The sequence below is a fragment of the Pararge aegeria genome, chromosome 19, assembly GCF_905163445.1.
Source record: "Pararge aegeria chromosome 19, ilParAegt1.1, whole genome shotgun sequence".
In the NCBI taxonomy this organism is placed as follows: Eukaryota; Metazoa; Arthropoda; class Insecta; order Lepidoptera; family Nymphalidae; genus Pararge; species Pararge aegeria.
The window spans coordinates 9,839,913-9,861,711 of NC_053198.1; the positions used below are offsets into that span (position 1 = coordinate 9,839,913).

The 21,799-nt window shown below is 36.2% G+C and overlaps 3 protein-coding genes across 3 annotated transcripts; 2 read left to right on the forward strand and 1 right to left on the reverse strand.

Moving 5' to 3' along the window:
• Positions 1–5,265: 5,265 nt before the first annotated feature.
• Positions 5,266–8,515, reverse strand: LOC120632237 (cyclin-dependent kinase 20). Its single transcript, XM_039902042.1, has 6 exons — positions 8,247–8,515; positions 7,877–8,065; positions 7,162–7,283; positions 6,695–6,809; positions 6,081–6,308; positions 5,266–5,352 (listed from the first exon to the last, which is right to left on the reverse strand). The coding sequence occupies exons 1-6, from the start codon at positions 8,439–8,441 to the stop codon at positions 5,266–5,268; spliced, it is 936 nt and encodes a 311-aa protein (XP_039757976.1). The 5' UTR covers positions 8,442–8,515.
• A 644-nt stretch (positions 8,516–9,159) lies between these two features.
• LOC120632112 (UDP-glycosyltransferase UGT5-like) lies at positions 9,160–11,501 on the forward strand. The gene is made up of 4 exons (XM_039901908.1): positions 9,160–10,067; positions 10,143–10,368; positions 10,610–10,829; positions 11,201–11,501. The coding sequence occupies exons 1-4, from the start codon at positions 9,243–9,245 to the stop codon at positions 11,499–11,501; spliced, it is 1,572 nt and encodes a 523-aa protein (XP_039757842.1). The 5' UTR covers positions 9,160–9,242.
• A 413-nt stretch (positions 11,502–11,914) lies between these two features.
• LOC120632345 (JNK1/MAPK8-associated membrane protein) lies at positions 11,915–15,429 on the forward strand. Its single transcript, XM_039902198.1, has 4 exons — positions 11,915–12,286; positions 13,255–13,464; positions 13,701–13,870; positions 14,491–15,429. Exons 1-4 carry the CDS (start codon positions 12,054–12,056, stop codon positions 14,769–14,771), a joined length of 894 nt encoding a protein of 297 aa, XP_039758132.1. The 5' UTR covers positions 11,915–12,053; the 3' UTR covers positions 14,772–15,429.
• The last annotated feature ends 6,370 nt before the right edge of the window (positions 15,430–21,799 follow it).

Below are 21,799 nucleotides of genomic sequence, written 5' to 3' on the forward strand. Positions count from 1 at the left end.
CATGTACAGTCAAGTAGATGAAGACGATGTGCTGTTAAAGGCATCATCTACTGCGTATGCAATTTATCACGTAAAAGGGATGAAAAAAGGTGACGTTGAAGCCACATGCGGGTCAAGTAGCAGTGTGGGTTTAACTCATATAGAAGAATTTTGTATTTAGGGTCCATACCATAACTATTCTTTTAGCATCGGGGATCAGATAGTAGCTTTTTGGAAGTTCGATAACGCGCCAAGTGAAGCTTCGACCAAACGCAATGCAGCATAGTTGCAATATTTTAAAGGAGCGGTGTCTTTACAAAAAGCGATTGCAATGATATCGTCTAAAAGTGGTCCAGTATCGATGCCACCGCAAAATCTAGGTCGCTGGTGCTAAAAGCATAGTGTGTGCTTTATATATTAACGATACAGTACATATACGAAAAACTGTATACTACAAATAATGACGTGATCTTCTGTTATTTAAAACACTGCTAACTGTGCTGTAATAAATTATAAGTAATAAATAATGTTTATGACAATCTAGAAAATCGACATATGCATGTCTCTAATGTGTAAATAAATTGCAATCGCCAAGTGCAATACAAAACGTGTGCATCTATTCTAATAAATTTTGTGCCTTTAGGTGCGCTCATGAACTGCATTTTCCAAACCCACCAATGTGCGATATGTGCACGAACAAATAAACAACATTCGCGGTGCATTATGTAACATAATAATCTTTTGGTAGCGTAATTAGGGTTGGGGACTGTAAATAGTATTAGAAGTTTCCCTGAATTTCCCGACATCCCTCTAGATGATTCTGTAAAGGTTTTCTAGTTTGATAACTGATATTTATTTAGGTTAAACCTAAATCAACCTTATATACTCATAAAGGTTTCGTTATTTCGGTATAGTTCGAATAAATTTATTTGTGGACGCCATATTAAACTGCTTTTTAACCGGTTTCTTGGTTTCTTGCACGTGTATATGGGCCAAAAAAAATAAAGAGGGTACGCCCGCGCCTCGACCTCTGCTGCGCTAAGTGCAACATCGAATTCGAGAGATCAATCAACCCAGTTCTTGTTTGAAAGTGGAAGTCGCTCAATACCCGTTGATAAATTTCATACCTCGATATAAACGGGTTAAGCGCACTTTTTACAACCGAAAACGCCTTTGTAATTTTTTTATTTAGGGTCCATTTACTGATACAAAATTACGAGAGTTTTCATGTCCTGCGTTTTGTGTGCGTTTCGTCGTATTATGAAGATTGCGTTATATGCCCCCAATATTATTTTTTTCTGCATAATTTTGCTGAAGTGCGATCTGTTGATGTCTCGTAACCTGGCCTAACGTTTGCTTAAACTGAACGATGCATAACTAGAATTAATTAAATTATATCTGTACGTAGCAATTGTTAATGGTATTACAATTACAATTGATGACTTTTTAACTACGTGTGGATTACATCTGTGCGAAAAAATGTAGATAATTTTTTTTAAGCCTGCCATTACAACAAAAATAATTTATAGTTTACGATAAGAATACTTAATTATCGTATTATATAAATAAATTATTGCTCACGATTAATTCCGCGTGTGATGGACTTAAAAAAAAATCTATGGCTAAGTCAAGGTCATAGAGTAAACGCATTTCAACTGACTTACAAATTAGTATATTTAAGCGTAAAAAAATACGTTATAAAGGCAAGTAGGCGTATTTGGCGGTCTTTGAAGTGTAATTTAATATATTTAAATGTAAAAAAAAGATTATACCTAGATAAATAAATTATGGATAATGTTAAAATGTAAGTAATAAATATCATATAATAATGTAGAAGAACAGTTTATTGTTGGTCCCGATTATGCTGTATAACCACTGATATTAAATAATAGATTTATAAAAGGTGGCATCTCTTTAGCGCAATATAATTCTATTCTTTGATGGCACGGGTGAAAATAGTGCTGTCTGTAAAAATAGCCTCCATAGAAAAGGGTAGCACTACTTTTTGACATTTTTAGTTGATTGATATGCACAACAGAATTGGCACTATTGTTTGCATAAAATATAAGTATTATGTAGTTAGTACATATGATTAATGTATACTTGGGATTTCGAACTACTAGTTTGTAGCTTCGTCGATGCACTGTAAATTGTGCTTGTTAGCTAATTTTAGTGTAGTGTGTTTGATTATTATAGTGTAATTGTAGAGTACGCGCGGTCTAAGTTGGCGGAACTGAAGTAAATCGTGACTCAATGCGTCAGATAGTTTTAAGGAAATCAATAAAGTCGGACTTTTTGTTAGATGCACGTGACGTATGGCTTCTTTTTTTTTTATAAAAATCATTAATTTAATGAATATTTACTGTTTAACAAACTAGTTCTTTTTTCATTAAAGCTACTAGTAATTTACACCGCAAAAATGTGTGCTTCACAGAACATCAAACATAAATATGAAAATATTAGGGTGATGAAATTGTTTCATTCTTTCATGTCCTGCACAAAGTTTTTGACCATTAAAGGCATAATGGAAAAATCCTGCTTTTTAAGAGTAAAACAAAACTTTTTGGGTAGGGCAGCTTTTGTGCAAATATGACGTGCACGCGAGGTAATCTGCCTCTTTGTATTTAATAGGTAAAAACGATTATTATGAGTTCATTTAGGTATAACGTATCACATCATTAATGAGTTTAGGTTGGCCTCAATTTTAACCATCTAATTAAAAGTCCGACTAAAGTAAAGAGGTGACGTTGATACACGGTACATGCGCGAACGTCTTCGAAAACTTCAGCCATGCCAAGTAAGAATGTGCTAAATGTAACGGTGTCAAATCATTGAACTATCGCAGATAGCCATAAAAGTCGACTCGAAGAGTCGGTGACTAGACGTTGAGAGTGCGCAAAAAGCTCTTGCAGCTGTCTGCGATTCAAAGCTCGTATCAAACTGAAGCGATGTATGATATCCTCGGGATGTAAGACAGAAGCGAAAACTAAGCGGAAAACGTGCCGCGTGCCTGATGTATTATATCGAGCATTTACCGCGGAATTAGCGTAACCGACAAATAAAATATTCCAAAAGAAGCTTTATTTCTATATACAAATAAATCTTCTTTTCACAATTTTTTTATTTTTTTGGATACGCTAATTCAAAAAGGCAGTAAGGGCTCGATATTTTGAACTCGTGGGTTAAAATACTTTTCAAAACCTTTGCATAGTGGGTACTTATCTTGCACCTTTTTATTCTCATTTTCTTTGTCTCACACAGCAGTAAAACTTCGTTTCAACAGTAGTGCAGTAAACAATTGTTTCTGCTGGAGACCACTTTGAAATCAAGAATAACGCGTGGAAATTTTCGTCATTAAAAAGCTCAGCGAGCGAGCGGATTTTTATAAATCGAGTGACCCCACCCGCTTACGTGACCTCGGTTTGAACGGAGCTTAAACTATTATCCCAGAAGACGAGAAGGAAACTTAAAATAGGAAGGAAAGAAAAATAGATCATTTTGTGTAATCCCACCAACAGCAAGTAGCTGAAATATCACTAGAAAACTTATTCATGTTGGTTAATTGTTGGAGCGGATTTATCCTAGTAGTGAGGACTTCCGCCTGATTTGTAGGAGCCAAGTTGGAATCCTAGCACCCACTACCAGCTTTTCTAAGTTATTTGCGTTTGATGCAATTAAAATATGGTATGAAATATGGAAACCTTTATGCCTGAGAGTTCTCTGTAATGTTCTCAAAGGCGTGTGGAGTCCACCAATCAGACCCAAAAACTCTTCTCATGTTGAGGAGACCCTTCCACTGCAGAGGGCCGCTAACGGGTTCATATGATGATAATGATAAATTGTTATTATGAAGGCTAATCTAAAATCGCTGAAGTTAAAAAGGTCATGTTAATGGGTACTTAGGTCGTTTTTTGTTTGTAGCCGCGTAACGAGAGAAATAATTTGTAACTGTAAAAGGAACCTAATTCTTATTTACAGGACAGCTACTTTCTCCTAAAAAGGTTCTTGTACAGTGATTTGAAAATAGCACCCACAATATAGGTTTACATATAAGCTTCATATTGATTTTGGGGCACACTTTCAAAGTTCTGGTAGCATTTAGGATGCGTCGATTGGCACATGATATAACGATGTCTCGCCATTTTGTCGTTTCTGTCTTTTATTTGGCAGCGACCGTCCAAACAAGATACAATAAAAAGACAAACACTTAAAAATTATACTTATATAAACTCTAATCCATTTTTGGGCAGCGGCCTCAAAATCGACAAAAACAAAATGACGCCAACCGGCAGGATCATTACGTATTTCGCGACACGCTTGCGACAGGCATCAGGATCTTACAATCACTTTTGTTTATTTATTGTATGGAAAAGTGACGTTTGACAGCAGTGATTGCAAGATGGTCTGTCGCGAGATACGTAATCACCCTGCCGTTTCTATAATGCAAACCTATAGATTGCAGCTCGTTCGATGGTGGTTCTTTTAGATTAACTTTAAGAGTAACAAATATATTCTAATTATAAATACATTATAAATACTTAATAGGTGGATGCGATCTCTTAATTTTTAGTTCGTTGCATTTGTCTGAGGTATGAATTCTTTTATTGTATTTTGGGTATTAGTCATTTGGGGTATAATTTAGGGAAAGTACGTACTGTTCTAAAATTCATGTTTATTGACCAAAATTTGTTTTCAACACCACTTTTCTCCTCTGAGCTGATTTGTTTCTTAGTGTCTTTCTATTAGGAGACTTTACTAACGCCACAATAATTGTGATTGGCAAATGAGATGGACGAAGTTTGGGCCCCCCTTATCGGTATATAAATGGTAATAAACTTTTATACATAGAAATTTTGCATAAATCTTTTAGTTTAATACACACAGTATTCCTTACTAATAACTTCGAATTTTGAAATATAAGAAAACCCTAAGTTTAACAAAAAATCTAGCATGATCCATCATTCAGTTGGGACAGTTCAATGGATGTTCGTCTTTCTCATTACTTTAAAATTCCACCAGTAAGTCGTTTACTTGATAGGATCAAAGTTGCACGATTTTCTTTATACCATTGTATTGATAAAATTATGTTATTGATAATGGTTGACGGTAAATTTTATTTAAAGTAAGTAGGTATATTATTATATTTTGGCTCAAACTGTACATAAATGTAAAAGTACAACTGTTATCAATTGTAATCAAATACGCCTCTGTTACCTTTTAATCGATTGCAAGGGAATAAAATTTTGATTGAAACTGCGTGTTTATTATTTGTAGATAGATAAGATTTTATTTAGTTTTTGTGACATTTGGTCTTGGCATGTCTTCTAATGTAGCTGGAAGTGGCCTAGTTTGAAACCAAGCATGTCGAATCGCCTGGAAAAAACATGCTAAACACTAAAATATGCATAAGAAATTAGTATTATTTACAAAGTCTTGGAAAGTTTTGGAAGCATAGGCATTCTGTAAGCGTTGACCGACAATGTTATGTTTTGTCAGTGGTACAACAATATATTTTTGTCCGTCGTCCACAGCGTACTACAGACAAAAATTGATCTATAATATATGCTCATATAAAATGTTAGAAAATACAAATGAGCCAAGACAGAAATAATGTATAATACATGTCCGAAACCTATATTATCTTTATATATATATTTCTTGTGTGCGTGTGTATGTCACTGAACTCCTCCTAAACGGCCGGACCGATTTGAATGAATTTTTCGGTATGCGTTTGGGTGGCACCCTGGATGGTTTAGATTCACAAATCAGCCCGACAGATGGCGCTGGGGTCCGCTAGTTACCTATATTACAAATCAGTGTAGGTAAAACGTATCGATAATATCCTAATTATAACCTAGTTTAGTGTTTGAACTCGATGTCCGTCACATACCTAGGATTATTTTTAGGGTTCCGTACTCCCAAAAGGTAAGAAAGGAATAGTATCATTAATAATAAACAAGACTGGTAGGTATACGAGTCCGACTCGCACTTAGCTGTTTTGACATACGGACGAATAGAGGTAACTGACTTTTATAGCTTTTTGCGCTGTTAGTGGAACTTTTAAGTAACGATTTTAATAATATCTTTAAGTTATGACCTACCTCTTTAGCCGATATCCGTTTTTGTTCATCATATAGAACGATTGATTTTATCAAGTCGATTGCATCCGGATCTACTCCAGGCAGAAGATCGGTCCAAGGCATTGGTAACGATTCCGGAAAAGTTATTTTGTGGTAGTCAGGAAGCTCTGAATGTCTTGGCCAGCTTTCCTCGGTTGGTGTTCCCAAGCGTTGAAGAACGATCGCTAACTGCTCAATATCCGATTCGCCCTGTATAATCATATAAAATGGATGCAGTCCCATCGTCCCCGTTAAAGGGGTCAGAGGTTTTAAATTACGTTATAAAAAATAGATCCTTCGTACCTATTTCCTATACTAGCTATCGGGTACAGCGGGATTTGAATAAAACTATTAAAAAATAGTCCCTTCTTACCCGTTTCTGTAACTAACGGAAACACTTATTTTAGGGCTGTACTTTACAGGAAATGTGGTTGATTACCCATTTAAAATAAATGTTATTTTGCTTATTTCTAATGGAGTGAATACTAAGTAGGTACAGTACAGCGCGTTCTCAGACAATGATCTTTTGTAAAGTATGTCAGATAGTAGTAATATTTTGAGGTACCACAATATAATAGAAAAGGCCAAATACGTACAGCAAAAAGAGGTTGTTTCGTAATCATTTCTGCAATGATACAACCAACAGCCCATATATCCACTTTCTCACTGTAATACCTCGCTCCATATAACAGCTCTGGAGCTCGATACCATCTAAAAGTATAAGAATTTTATTAATTATATATGAAATTAAATTTAAATTAGCCTAGTGATAAGAACCTCTGCTTTAATCCCAGCCTCCTCTCACTTTCTAAGTTATTTGCGTTTTAAATTAAAAATATCACTTCCTTCGACGGTGAAGGATAACATTGTGAGGTATCCTGCATGCCTGAGAGTTCTCCATAATGTTCTCAAAGGCATGTGGAGTTCACCAATCAATACTGAACCAGCGTGGTGGACTGCGGCCTAAACCTTTCTAATTGGCTCAGGGGCTCGTCCCCTGTAGGGGGTAATGGGTTGATCTGATATCATGATGATGATATGAAATTATTAGATCAATAGTTACCTTGTTGCCACTTGGTGCGAGTAAGGTCTTCCACCATCCGGCCAGTAAAGACGCGCAAGGCCCAAGTCTGCAATTTTCAGTATTCCTTCGTGATTTATTAGCAGGTTCGCTGGTTTGAGATCCTGAGGAAAATGCTGTCTTTAACATTAAAACTTACCAATCTGTTATCAATTCCAGCTCCTTTGGGTCTAAGGGATACTAACTCACTACTAACGGATAATTTTACAAACAATCATGAAAATGCAACGTTGCGTCAAAATGTCCTATGTCCAGGAAGTACTTTTTTTAGTTATGCAAAAAGCAGTTGACAAATTTATTAAAGGTCCTAGGTACATTTTCTTTGCTTTGCTTTGATATAGCTTCAGTTATTCCAATTCTTCGTTAACTGGTGAGATGTAGAAGGTTGCCGCTAAGCATCATTGTTGAATTCTGTGTTCCAATCTGAACTGGCTTCATGAGGCTTAACACCTACAACTCAGGTTTTATGACACAGAGCAGCTCGTTGCAGGACGTGTTGCTTCCAACTCTTGGCACGTCATGCAAAGTGTTACCATCAGGTAAGCCATCTGCTTGGTTCGTCAGTAATTACTATATAAAAAAGGGATGAAGAGACGAATTTGGTGGCTTAGCTGGCCAAATTTTTAGGAGCTACGCCGATTTTGCGCACTCTAAAGTTTCCTTAACCAGAATTTTTCTATTAAAAAGCGGTTTTTACCCTATGCATTACATAATGAGCATGCATATATCGCGTTCCCTTTAGAAGCATTTGCACGTATGTTTTTATGCGAGGAAGTGTCATCTCTTGCTGATTGTGATGAAGCATTTCCCATAGGCCAGAGCACATGTACTCCAAAACCAATACTAAGCTCATGCCTCGAGGAAACATGTCGTACAACTTTATCACCTGAAAGAACAACACTTTATTATTTTTTACATTGTATGGCTGTCTTCTTTCTCTTCAGACGAGAACATATTTTCATATTTTGATAGGCAGACAAGCTACAAGTAAATGAGTTTATTTTTGGAGAACTGCCATTTGTCCACTAGATTCTAATATACTAAATACTTACAAAAAAATGACTTACATATTTACAACGAAGCAGCTGCAATGCTTTGATCTCTCGCATAACATTAATAGGAATACCATCCTCTATGTTCTTTATAAGTATTTTCTTCAAAGCCACTTCACGCCCTGTGGGCAGATGTCGAGCTTTGAAAACTAATCCATGCGCTCCTTCTCCTATTCGACCGACCACTGAGTAATTAGAGATGTCGCTCATAATTCATAGCTTTGTTAGGTTCATATTATCTTGTGATATCCACGCAAATCACCACAGCAAATCACACTCAAATATTTTGACACGAGTTGCTAGGGACAACGTTCCTTAGTAACAATCTAAACAATGATTGCCTTGGAAACAAGTCATTAATCTAACACTACTAGTCCTTAATAAGCAATAGGGGGTAGTCGTTGATAAAATCTATAAAATATACACTATCTACTAGGTAGGTAACTACTTAGAAAGGTACATGATCAGCATCATCGTTTTATAGATCATCATTGATATGAGCCTTGTTATCATAATGTTAAACTGCTGGAGGCCTGTACCCAACAATTCGACATGAATAGTAGGTAGGTATCTAACTTGAAAGCATTTAGAGGGTCAGACCTACCTACCTCGTTATTAAAACGTGGCTTAGGTACCTACCTCTTGTTATGTATGACTCATTATTATAGTTAGTGACTACAACCGTAGTGATACCGAAGTGTAGGTAAATTCAGAAAAGCTATTTTAGAAATAGTTAAGTATAACAAATGTTGTAATTAATATTTGTGTAATGACCTTGTGTGTTAGATAAATATTTAATATTTCCCACCAACGTGAACATAAAGAATAGATAAGTATTAATAGAGAATAATACACTAATAATAATATGAGACTTAACACGTAAACTGTAATATTTACACAGATGCGATGAGAAGGTACTAACCAGCCATCATGCAAATGTTTAAAAGGCATTATTTTCGTTCTCTGCCGAAGTTATTCGATTAGTACTAGTACGAATACAAGTGTTCTAAAATGGTGTTGCCTCAGGTTTTCACAGTGCTTCTGATTTGCTTTTGTTTTAATGTGCAAAGTGCTTCAATTTTGGCGCTTTTTTCAACATTATCATTTTCGGACCATCTCGTATTCAGGAATTATATATCCCTTCTTACACAGAGAGGTCATTCAATTGTCATGATGACAGCATATCCAGGCCAATTCGCATATCCAGATGCGGAAAGAATTGTAGAGTTAAATGTCGGACAAGAATCATCAGCCTACTGGGAAGAATATAGGGCTCTGCTGACTAATACCGACGATTATTATCCACGTATGAGGGCAATTAATGACTTTTCTTTAAAGTTGGCAGTTGTGCAGTTGAATTCCAAGCCAATGAAGGCGTTACTAGCGAATCCAAATGTTAAATTTGACCTGGTCATAACGGAAGCCGATGTTCCCCTCCTGTATGCTGCTGCTGATAAATACGAGGCACCTCATATTGCTATAACAGCTTCAAGCGGCAGGATACACCAATATGAGTCTAAGGGATCTTCAGTTCACCCTACGTTATATCCGGACGTAAATTCTTTAAATTATAGAAACCTTAGTGGCTGGCAAAAAATTGTTGAAATAAACCGTTACATCCAAACCAAAAATGAATATTACAACACTTATCTACCTCGTTGTGATGTTGCAGCGAATAAGATTTTTGGATTAAAAAGACCTCTCCAAGAAGTCGAACAAGATATTGATTTACTATTCGTAGCTAGTAATCCTGTATTTATTGGTAACAGACCGAGTACTCCCGGTGTAATTTACGTCGACCGTATGCATATTAAACCGGGATTTGCTTTACCGGAGGTACACACTCATATGTACAGAATGTTACATTATATTACCGAGCTTGATTTATACAATAGATGTTTTTTTTTATAGGAACTTAAGGTAGCATTAGATTCAGCTACTAGAGGAGCTGTTTACTTCAGTCTTGGAGCATTCCAAGAGGCTGAGCAACTTTCCCCACAGCTCCTGCAAACTTTGGCGGATGCTTTCAGGGAACTACCTTTTTTGGTGTTGTGGAAAATCGGTAACACTACTATGATAAATGACCTGCCTAAGAACATTATCAGCAGCGAGTGGTTGCCGCAGCAAGAAATATTAGGTGATTTTCCAATATATTTGCGGGTTTTATTATAGTTTATCGTATTGTATATCGATATACAACGATGCCAAATCTGTTACACACATTTCTAAACTAAACTAATTTGACTGGTTTGAGAACAAAATTCTCTTCCACGGGATCCAGTGTGAAAGACATGGAACTACTTTTAGACCTATCAATTTAATTGACTTTGGAGATTTGCTTATAACAGAATTGGCACAATGTCTATGCTTTATTCCAGCGCATCCAAATTTAAAAGCGTTTATAACAAACGGTGGTGGAAGGTCTCTCGAAGAAGCTGTGTTCTATGGAGTACCAATAATCGGTTTACCAATAGTTAGATCGCGAAAAGTTTTCATTCAAGAGATTACTAGATATGATGCGGGAGAAATTTTAGATCTCTATCATTTGGAAAAGGAAGGACTTATAGACGTTATTTCTGAAGTGCTTTCTAACGACAAGTAAGTGATTATTTCTATATTTTTTCTCTACCTCATCGTTACACTCTTGTCAGTGTTCGTGGCCATTATAAAGTGACGCTGTTTGGAGCAGATGTAGGTAATTTGTCTCAGACAAATTTGCCACTTCTGTACTGGCAGATAGCTAAATACCTTGTGCAAGATTCTGCCCTAGGCAGATTCAACTTGAACATTGCATAGTTATAATACCGCGCGCTAGTAGTTTCAAGTTTGTTTATGTACGAGCCGGATCTTCGTTGCTTTGGCTATGTTTATGCTCATTTATATTTCGCTATACCGACGTCGCTTCACTTCATTTACCTACGTATGTATTTTCATTTTTTTACTAGCTAACATTTATTCTTATTTTACAGATACAAGAATGCAATGTCGAAATTGAAGAGGACGGTTCAAGATAATCTTTTATCTGGTCCTGATATGGCGGTGTGGTGGACAGAGTACGTTTTACAAAACGGTGGCGCTAAACATCTGCGGTCATCGGCAGCTGGACTTAGTTACTTTAAATATGCACTTCTGGATATTATTGGTGTTCTTTCAACTATTTTCATTATATTACTTTCGTTGTTATACTTCGTCTTGAGATTCGTCTTAAGGCGTTTACGTGCTCGCATTTGGCCAAAATACGATGAGTCTGGAAAATATAAGGCATTATAATTATTCTTTTTATAAAATTTATTAAATAAAATTATAAAAATAAAACCAGTTTTATATTATTGTCCGCAATCTTCCCCGAGGTAGCTATTAATTATTCATTGTTCTTGTTGGTGGCTTGTTTAACGACAGAAACAATGAATAGGTCTATGCTTTAAGATTTAAGAAACTACACTATTACATAATTAAAAGAAAATAATTCAGAAATGCTTCTCTCGTTCCGTAAGCACAAATTTATTTTCAAATAATCAGCCGTGAAAATGATATCCTTGTTACCACTGCTCTTAACACAAGGTCCGTGTAATTTCTGAACGTTACGTGACACATTTCTGTGATCTCGCCATAGACAATGATTTTGACAATTACTATCAGCCATTGTCATTTGACATTGATTTATTTACTTTTTTCATGAAAGTCTCGATCGATTGAAAATTAAACTTTAATAATATAATCAATTTTGCTTTTAGTCACATATTATGAACATATTTTCTTCCAATGCTGCCTGTTTTGGGACGTAACAAGAACGAAACTTTTATTTGCATTCGCTGCTAAAACATGTCTATAGTACGAACATGTTCAGGACTTTACTGCGGACGTACAGAATTAGAGAATGGATCTTGGAGTGACTGTGGTGCCTGTCCGAGAGGGTTCCGCACCAATGCCACTAGTTATTGCGTTGAATGCTCTGAGGAGCCGACGCTGTATGATTGGCAGTACCTTGGCTTCATGGTGTTGTTACCACTTGTTTTACACTTATTCTTCATTGATATGGTTGCAGCGGGGAACAGGTAGGATTGAAGTTTCCTGTTATTCATAAAAGTGTTGTTTACGACAACCTGATTGGAATATCTCAATACTGTGTTATTGTTTATTAAATGTAATGTTTAGAACATCGTGACTCAAACCTCCACCACACTAGGCCGTAACAGACTAGGTCGTACCCTTCCTATACTTATATAGTGTTAAAGTTTACATGCAAGTTAATAAAAAAAAAAATTGGCAATTCTTGCCTTATCCAGGATACTCCAGATGATAAGGTGCAACACAGGTTGACACTCACTATGGAGGACACCATCGCAGTCCAATCTAAAACTAATGATCATCATATCATGACATGATCATTACATCATTAGTTTTATTTTGATAATATCAAACACGTGTTAACCTTCATCTATTAACATCTTACTGTCGGTTATGGACCTCTTAGGAGGGAGGGATTTACAGTATTGACCAATTTCTTAACTCCAATTAAGGTTTGCAAGCTATGTTATAATAGGTTACTTGAACATGCATAATTAACTTATAGCTAAGCAAATTTTATTGCAATTTGCCTCAGAGCCAGACTGGATGTAATCCTGGAATTACCTATATAAAAGTTTTTATCCTGACATCAGTAATTCCACTAAGTCTGGAAATAATAGCTAATTTTCCAAGTTTTTACAAAGACCAATTGTTTGATTATAAAAATTGTTTGAATGGTTCTTATCAGGTGATAGTCATATTTGTGATGGACAACGTAATATACTCTTAAACCCAAGTTTTAAGGGCAAGTTCATGTGAATATGTACATAAAGTAATATAAGAAAAATACAAATTAAGGTAGATAAAGGCTAACCTTTATTTCTTAATTTAGGCAAGAACATTGTACAAAGATAGAGAACTGTGTTTGTATAAATAAACATATAAATACTGCTACAAAGTTAGTTTAGTTTCATTTCATTAATTAATCTTTAATCTAGAATAATTCTCTTTACAGAAATTCAACAATAGTAACACAACTTATCTGTGCATTCTTAGAAGTTGTGATTGGAACTCTAGCTGCATTGATAGTGCTGCCTCCTACTGGCTCCATAGATCTTCATGTGTGCTCGCCTAAGGCTCTGTCAGACTGGTACACACTGCTGCACAACCCACAGCCTGATTACAGAGAGACACTCCATTGCACACAAGAAGCAGTGTATCCTTTGTAAGTAACATATTAGTTATTGTAATAATTACTGACTTGTATTCAAGACATCATATTTGTTGAAGTAATACCATTAAAGTGTAAGTTTTGTAAGCATTTAATTAGCTTCAAGCAATGGTAGTACAACCCCAGATTAATATATTTGTTATAATATTTTGTGCGTATAGATTTCATTCTAAGGGTATTCATTTCATAATACATATACTATTTGCAATAAATTCTGCCTTTTCTTACAGATACACAATTGTCCTACTTATTTATGCATTTGGTCTTTTAATGACGGTAACATTAAGGCCAGTCCTGTTGGCCTGGCGCAAATCAAACACTGGCAAGAAAGCAATTTACTGTGCTTTGTATTTCTATCCTATACTTGTGCTTATACACACTGTTGCTGCAGGATTGATATGTGAGTATGAATGAAATAATAATTAATAAAAATGATGGTGTCATGGCGAGAGATGAAATATTTGTCGGTATTGTACCTGGAATTAGGAAATTATTGCTGTGTTATTACGTGCTTTGGAGAGCATATTAAGCTGTTGGTCCCAGTTACAATCACTATATGGTAATGATGGTAATGATGGTATGATAATAGTGCTAAAGTCCACAAACCTCCATTGATGCAGCAGGATCGATCCGTGCTCTAAAGCCCTGTCTGTGGTGTGAAGTTGAGTACAGAAGAGAAGTTTTCGGCAAAAAAATCTAAAAACCCATCCAAAAGTAACATCATTAGTGTTGTCTACCCATGCCTTTGAGAGCATGTGAAGCCAGGTTATTATAAATGCCATGAAAAAATACTAAAAAATGAGCTCTAAATCCATGTCGAAAATGAGCTCTATGCTTGACGTAATTTTGCAAAGAGTAATTTGACGTAATAAGTTTGCATCGTGGAGCTCCGAACAAATACTTTTCAATCCAGAAAAACAAACAATTACCGCAGTATTTTTCAGAAACTGAAACAGGCTCGGATACAATCGGTTATAAACGCTAATAAAAAGTTTATGTGCCATTTAATTTCTCTTTCAGATTTCTCGTTCCCTTATATAATCATTATAATATCAATGATGACGTCAGCATCGCATTTCTCGATCAAAATAGATCAGACATCGCCAGCTTTACTGTCAGCTTCGATTACCAATGTACGGAACTTGATAATACTCATTGGACATTGGATAATACACGCGTATGGTATTATATCGTTGACCGGCTTCAAGGAGTTGTGGTATTTGACATTGGTACCAGCGCCAGCACTGTTTTACATACTCACAGCGCAGTTTACGGACCCATTGAAGATTCACAACGATTGACTAGCTGAATGCCCAGTAGTGAAGTTATTCTTTCTAGCAGTGAGACTGGAAATGTTTGCATGATAAAAATAATCAAGCATGATTGCTAACATCACTCGAAGTAATGGTTTTTAACAACTTTTGAATAAAATCATCTCTTCAGGTCTCGATGGTGACACATTACGAGGTTTTAATCCAACTACAAAAAGTGTTGCGTATTTTTTTGGTACAAAAGCTCTTAAGAAAATTTAGGAAAACTTAAAACGCCTCGGGTTATGCGACGCGTTCCGTTTTAGAAATTGGAAGTACATAAAAACACGTATGTGATATTACTACGCCGCCAGGACAACCGAACCTCCTCGATCCCTAACTAATGTTCGTACGTTATCCCTAACAATGTACAAAAGTCCTTGATGGAACTCTAGATCGCCAGTTCATAGAGTGAGAGAATAAAAAGTGAGTAGGTATTAGGTGAATAGCTATTACCGATTTCAACGAAGCCAACGATTTCTCGCAAGTAGTAACGCCCATCTAGCAATTTTTTTTTACTTTTACATAGATAATATTGTAAATACTTACTGAAAGTTTAAGGTGTCATAGAAAATGTAAATAAGAGGAGAAAGGAGATTTTAATTTATTAAATGTTTTTGAAACAATAATAGTCTAATCTAGTTTTAATTAAACCTGACCAGACCTAAAGGAGCGGTGATGGCTTTGTGGTTAGGATTTCGGCTTTACTTTCAGGTGGCCGAGTTTGAACCACCTCTAACTTTTCTAAGTAATGTAACGGTAAGAATGTAAACTGCATGCCTGAGAGTTCTTCATAAAGTTCTCAAAGGCGTCTGCACCAATTCGCACTACGGCAGCGTTGTGTACTACTGCCTAAACCCTTCTTATTGTGCTAGGCGACCTGTGTTGTTATGGTTATATTATGACGATGAGACCTAAACCAGTTAAGAAACTACTGAAAATTTAAAAATTTATCAATAATATCTAATACCCTGAGCCAAGGACTACCTCGTTGGTCTTGTGTTGGGTATGTTCGATTGCAGATCACGAGGTCCCGAGTTCGATTCCCGGGTCAGGCCAGTGAATAATAATTTCAATCATGAAATTCTTAGTAGCAGACCGAAGATATTAAAAACGATAATTCTGATAAAAGATTAAAAAGGTTAATTCACTCCCGTGACTCATAGAGCACGTTATGCTGTCGGTGTGCGCCTGACCACTTTCTGATCGTCACACTGAGAGTGTGGGGATAAAGTGCACCTGTGTTTGCGCACACATTTTCATTATGATGTTTCCCGCGTAATTGAAAAGTTGCTCAAGATTACCCCGGTGGTAATCTAGAATCCGCAATTGTAATATGAATATATTGTATACAACGTGTAAATGAAAACCGAAATAATACTTCACAGGCTTAAGAAGTACATTATTTATATAGTGAGACTTATATATGTGAAACCGAAACGCTAATAGTTTATGAGTAAACCATTGCCATAGATTTTACTGAAATAAATCAGATGCAGCCCTAACATGACAATATGCAAAAGTTAAATTAAGTGCCTGCTGCGGCTTTATTAGGTAGATACGTACGCGTCGCGTAGCGTAGGTACTATGCACGTCTCGGTCTTTTATCTTTAATAGGGTTGTCATAAGTAAGAATTTAAAATGTTTTGAAAAATAGATACTATGATTCGTTTGGTTTAAAATTTTTACACGGTGATTTCTAATGAAATATGCCTACCTACTTATGCACCCTTCATAAGTAGGAATTTTGTTATTCCATTACACGTTGTATAGTAGACTAGTTCGCGAAGCGATTGATTGACGGTTTTAAGCAAGCGTATTCTTACTCTTCATACGTAGAGTAAGAATTAAGCGAACCAAAAAAAGCGCCGGACAGCTTCTAAATTTAAAACTGCCAGTGTCAATGAAGTGTATAAAATTCTTGGTACCTCCAAACTTTTCGTCGTATCGGAAGTTAACTGGGAGTGTAGCTCTGTATAATTCAACTGTATTTTCCTGCTGAGCCCGAATATTGAGTAATGGGCACCGAAGCGCACGAAGTTTGAGACGTCATAAAGTTTGATTCGGTCTGAAACTGGAGCGAAATATCAACAAACATTCAAATTATTACAGTGGTATGTAACCAGATTTTCATTATAAAACATTTAGGATGTGTCGGGTCGTCAATATTGACGATTGCTTCAAAAAATTGTCCCAATGCTAGGTGGAAGTAGGTACGTGTTCGAATAACCAACGCAAAATTAAATCATATTTCTTTTCAAGCGGAATTGCTGAAAACCCTAGTGCGAGATTGCACAACGGTATTCGACAACGGTTTTCGAGTTTGAATGAAGTGCTCGGTAAACAGTCAAACATGTTTATCAAACTTTAGGTACTTTTCGTTTGATCACTGTTATCAAACATCAGTGCGCACGTGCAAACACCGTGTAAATTACTTAATCGTTTTCTATAGGTACTATCATCTTAACGTGCGCTATTTTGCATTTTTTTTGCCCTAGGCCAGATATCTAGAGACTATTAACTTTCCGCGGATAAGGGATCGTGAACTACGTTGGTATAACCTAGACTTATCTACGCAACGTAAGGGAATTAAAATAAATAATTCGTTTTAAATATCATTAACCAGAAACAAACGGCCCTAGATCGTGGATTTAGATTAGAATTTAGATTAAGCCCTAGATTAGAACTCCTTACAAAAGGTCACCTATATCCAGCAGTGAACTTCAATCGGTTGGAGTGATGACGATAATGAAATAATCACCTTGAATATCATAATCAAACACTGACGACAGAGTAAAATTTATGTCTAACTCTGTCGACATAGTGTTTCGATGCTCGAAAATCTGCGAGTTTTCCAACCTCGTACTAAACTGTATGACGAAAATGCAGCACAAAATCGAATAGAACGCGTAGTGGAAGTGGAATAAGTGGTCGAAGCCGAGCCACGAGTAGTTACAAGTGGTCTGAGAACGCAACTTCATAAAATAGCTGCCTATACTACGGTTACGGTACGGTTGTATAGATTCATCTACCAATGAAAGTATTTTTTTTGCAAAATAGATAGGCAATTAACGGAGACGCTTTTAAAACGTATATTGTCTCTTGCACAATTGTATAGTAGTGAAAACACGTGACACACTTATCACCCACTTTAACAATCCTTAAACTTTTGTGAGATGTGCGCATGACCACATTCTATTTTGGATTATGCAGATGTCTGCATTTGGATTTATCTGAGACCATGCTAAACAAACTTGAGAGGCTGCAAAACTTATGTATACGGTTCATTTTCGTCATACGTAAATTTGATCATGTGTCTCAGTATCGTGCTCAATTAAAGTGGCTACCAATTCGTTCTCGTAGAAACGCTCTTTCTCTCCTTTACTCCATTTTATATTATCCGCAAACTCCACCATATTTAAAAGAGCGATTCACCTTTCTTGGTAGCAATGTTCACTTAAATCTGCGAGCTAATAATGACAGCTTGTTACACGTTCCTGCTAGTCGTTCATTGGCGTATGGCAATTCTTTTACGGTAAAGGTGGTTAAATTATAGAATGAGCTGCCAAGGGATATAAGACAGTCCAAATCTTTAAACATCTTCAAATCGCGGTTAAAAGACTATTTCCTGTCTAGTATGTAGCAAAATATCTATGTATTTTATGTGTATGTTTAAATAGTAATATGTATTTAAGTTTATATATTGATATATATTGATATTTATATACATATATATAAATATATATGTTTTTACTATATATATGTAGTATTAGTATGTAATGTTTATAATGAGCACAATTTAAGTATTGCACTATCCCGTTTTCTCTAATATGTTTCTTCAACCAAAGGTTGTCTGGAGGAGATCGCTTCAAGCGATAAGACCGCGTTTGTGCATATGTGTATTATCGTTTTTTTTTTTGTCAACCTGGTTTTATATTTGTATGTGCAATAAAGACTTTTTCTTCTTCTTCTATTCATCCAAATTCATGTCTATCACAGGCACTTATGAAGCGTTCATACATAATTACCATATAGTGTGGTGATGGTGATAACTACGTTTACCATCTCAAAGCTAAAGTTACGAGGCCCGAGGGTTCCAAACGCGCCCTGGTCTAAGAAGAAGTGGTCACAAAAAACTTATCGGGGTATTTTTTTTGGTATCACCGTTCACAGTCAATTTATATTTAGCTATGAAGTTAGAGCAATTCACACTAAGCTTTTAATCCTTAATATTATAATAGGATTTTCTATCAGATTACGTTTAATATAAACATTTTTTTTATATTATAATAGGATTTTGTATAAGCTTACGTTTTATAAAAACTAATTTTTTTATAAGCTTACGTATTATTAAATATTTAAAGAATAGCAGTTAGAACCATTTGATAAGCGGTTAATGCCAACATCATCTAGACAGCATCGATAAAGTATATAGAGGATTCCCACTACTGGAAATTGTTTATGTGATGAGCGTAAATATTTTTCAGTGTCTGGGTGTTTATATGCGTATTCTAAGTATTTATGTATATTACTCATAAAAATATTCATCAGTCATCTTAGTTCCCATAACACAAGCTAAGCTTACTTTGGGGCTAGGTGGCGGTGTGTGTATTGTCGTAGTATATTTAATTTAATTTAATTCAATTATTCATTGTAAAGTCAACATCTTCCTTAGGATGCTCCGGTTTCGGAGCGAAACGTGCGTAGAGGGTTCATTGCCGAGGATCTGTCTAGTGTGGAGTATACGGGTTGAAGAAATTATAATTTCCACCATACACCACCACCTCCTGCTGTTCGCGGAGCATGGCAAATTTAGCTTAATTTTCATAATATAGCTGTCTTTCTTCTTTTATTTCTATGTCCTCTTATATTTTTTTTATTATGATAATTGACGGACCAAGCAGATATCTCACCTAATGGTACGTGAAGACTCATCGCCTATAAACAGAAAAACAAAGCAAGAAATACTTCGCAGCGTATGCGACGTTCTTTAAAATGCCGCCCTGTGTCCATCAAGTAATAAGCTATGTCACGAAAAGCTATTAAATCTTCAATTATTAGACGCGTGACGCGGGGTCGGCTTTATCATGCGACGCCATGTAAATCGCGTGATCGCGTTTTTAAGATTGAGGCCTAATCATTTTATGCTTCTTATGGTTCTTTCCCTCTTTCTTGCAGCAATTGAAATGGACTTTATCACCACGTCTTACTTCTACTTAATCGTCGGGCCTTCGCATTATATGTCGGTACCATCTGAGCTTTTAATCCCATAATTTGTTGGTTATAACTGCAAATTTACAGTCTCTTGCACAAATGTATGCTGTCTGTAGAATCATGGAGATGGAGATAGGTTCCAGAGTAACGTTCCCGGGGTATTTATAAATAGGTGTAGTTTTTGTTATTCACATCTAAACTTTGCATTGGAGGTTGCATCCTGGAGACATAGGATATTATTTCAAATGTTTTCGGGGGATTTAAAAACCAAAACCGAAAAGAATCATGGACATAGTCGCGGGAAACAGCTAGTGAGCCTATAAACGACGATATACTTAATGTTTATCTCGTTTCGAAGCGTGTACAGAGTTTCGCATCATCGGCTTATCGATTTGGCTTCCTTCCATTTGGTTCGCTATATATTTTTAAAGTGTCTTATCTCCTTACGGTAGGATTAAAATGTTGTCGTAGGTCTATAGACTTTGTAAAAATGGGTCGACTAAATTTTAAAAAACTTCGTAACGAAAAAAAACGCTTTGTAAGTGGCGGTGTAGTTCTGACGGTGGTGCGATCTGTAGTCCAGCACCTGGGCGATCGAGCGTCACCTCGCAATTTTGTTACCCGTATACCTTGTAGAGCACGTGCTTCGCGCTCCCTGACCACATGAGTAATTTTAGAAAAGTGTTGTTTTATATTATAAGTTTCATTTAATTTGTGGACCGATTTCTTGAAATTTAAGGAATGCAAAGTGTTGTATTCCGTTCCGTCTGAACCGTTGCAAGCAAATGTCATATTAATTGCATAAATTAAAGTCGCACATAATTCCGAAAAGTTAGACCTGCCATCGTGCCATGGATCGAACTCAGACACCTGAAGGCTTCGTTTCGTAACATGTGATAATTAATTTTAAAGTCCGCCAACTTACAGTAGTAATATTAATTCTTTATTTGGTAACTATGATCCATCTACAATATTATAAAACAGAATTATGAAAAAGAGTTATAATCATGAGATATTAATACTAAACTATCAGAATGCGGTTACTGCTTACCCACATTATTTTCATCAAGGATTATGGAAGGCAAAAAGTCATCAGTATGCCCTCGCGAACATTTCAGATGCACTACAATCACGTGGCAAGCCCACCAGCATTCTGAAACCACAATTATACTGAACTCGTATGTTAAGCAATGCCTGTGTACAGCTGGTCCACAGGGATCGCGTGTTAATGTTTGACAAAAGGCTTTGACCAAACTAACTTTTGCTTCCTGGCTACATCAGACAAACCTCTGCACCAACATACTAGTATTACAGCGCTCCGCCAAAGCCCTACGCTAAGTGTGTTGGGTCTATGACCTAAAACCGTTTCTCTTCTGAGATAGAGGCCTGTTGGGACGTTGCTTGGCTGGAGGTAAATTAATGTCAAAGTAGGCTTCTATGGAGCAACCGATAGCAAGTGTCCATGCGATGACTCCACCAGACAGATCCTTGACCATCTATTCCGGGAGTGTTCACGTTTCGGAAGGCTATGCTTTGATCGTGAGTTCCTTTGCAAGCACCATGGAGCGTCCCCCTACGAGCTGAGGTCGCTGATGCGATCGAGTAACGCGTTGGAATCCTACACCGTCTAGACGTCTACATCCTGAATAAGAGCCAATTTTAATTTATCTTTTTTAAATATAGTTTAAATTTACTAATGTGAATAAGAAGACAGCCCAGTCGTTTATTAAATTGCAGTAGCATTCTCAAAAATTGGAACTGAAAATATAAGCACGTATTTTATAAATTTGTGAGAAAATAAAATT

Excerpts from the sequence above, each read along its gene's own strand:
- LOC120632237 (XM_039902042.1), bottom strand. The coding sequence starts at position 8,441 with ATGAGCGACATCTCTAATTACTCAGTGGTCGGTCGAATAGGAGAAGGA. Across the intron at positions 8,066-8,246 it reads AGCTGCTTCGTTGTAAATAT|GTGATAAAGTTGTACGACAT; the intron begins GTAAGTCATTTT and ends TTGTTCTTTCAG. Across the intron at positions 5,353-6,080 it reads AACGGATATCGGCTAAAGAG|GCGATTCGACATGCTTGGTT; the intron begins GTAGGTCATAAC and ends TGTTTTTTCCAG.
- LOC120632112 (XM_039901908.1), top strand. The coding sequence starts at position 9,243 with ATGGTGTTGCCTCAGGTTTTCACAGTGCTTCTGATTTGCTTTTGTTTT. Across the intron at positions 10,068-10,142 it reads CGGGATTTGCTTTACCGGAG|GAACTTAAGGTAGCATTAGA; the intron begins GTACACACTCAT and ends TTTTTTTTATAG. Across the intron at positions 10,830-11,200 it reads GAAGTGCTTTCTAACGACAA|ATACAAGAATGCAATGTCGA; the intron begins GTAAGTGATTAT and ends CTTATTTTACAG.
- LOC120632345 (XM_039902198.1), top strand. The coding sequence starts at position 12,054 with ATGTCTATAGTACGAACATGTTCAGGACTTTACTGCGGACGTACAGAA. Across the intron at positions 13,465-13,700 it reads CAAGAAGCAGTGTATCCTTT|ATACACAATTGTCCTACTTA; the intron begins GTAAGTAACATA and ends CTTTTCTTACAG. Across the intron at positions 13,871-14,490 it reads TGTTGCTGCAGGATTGATAT|ATTTCTCGTTCCCTTATATA; the intron begins GTGAGTATGAAT and ends TTTCTCTTTCAG.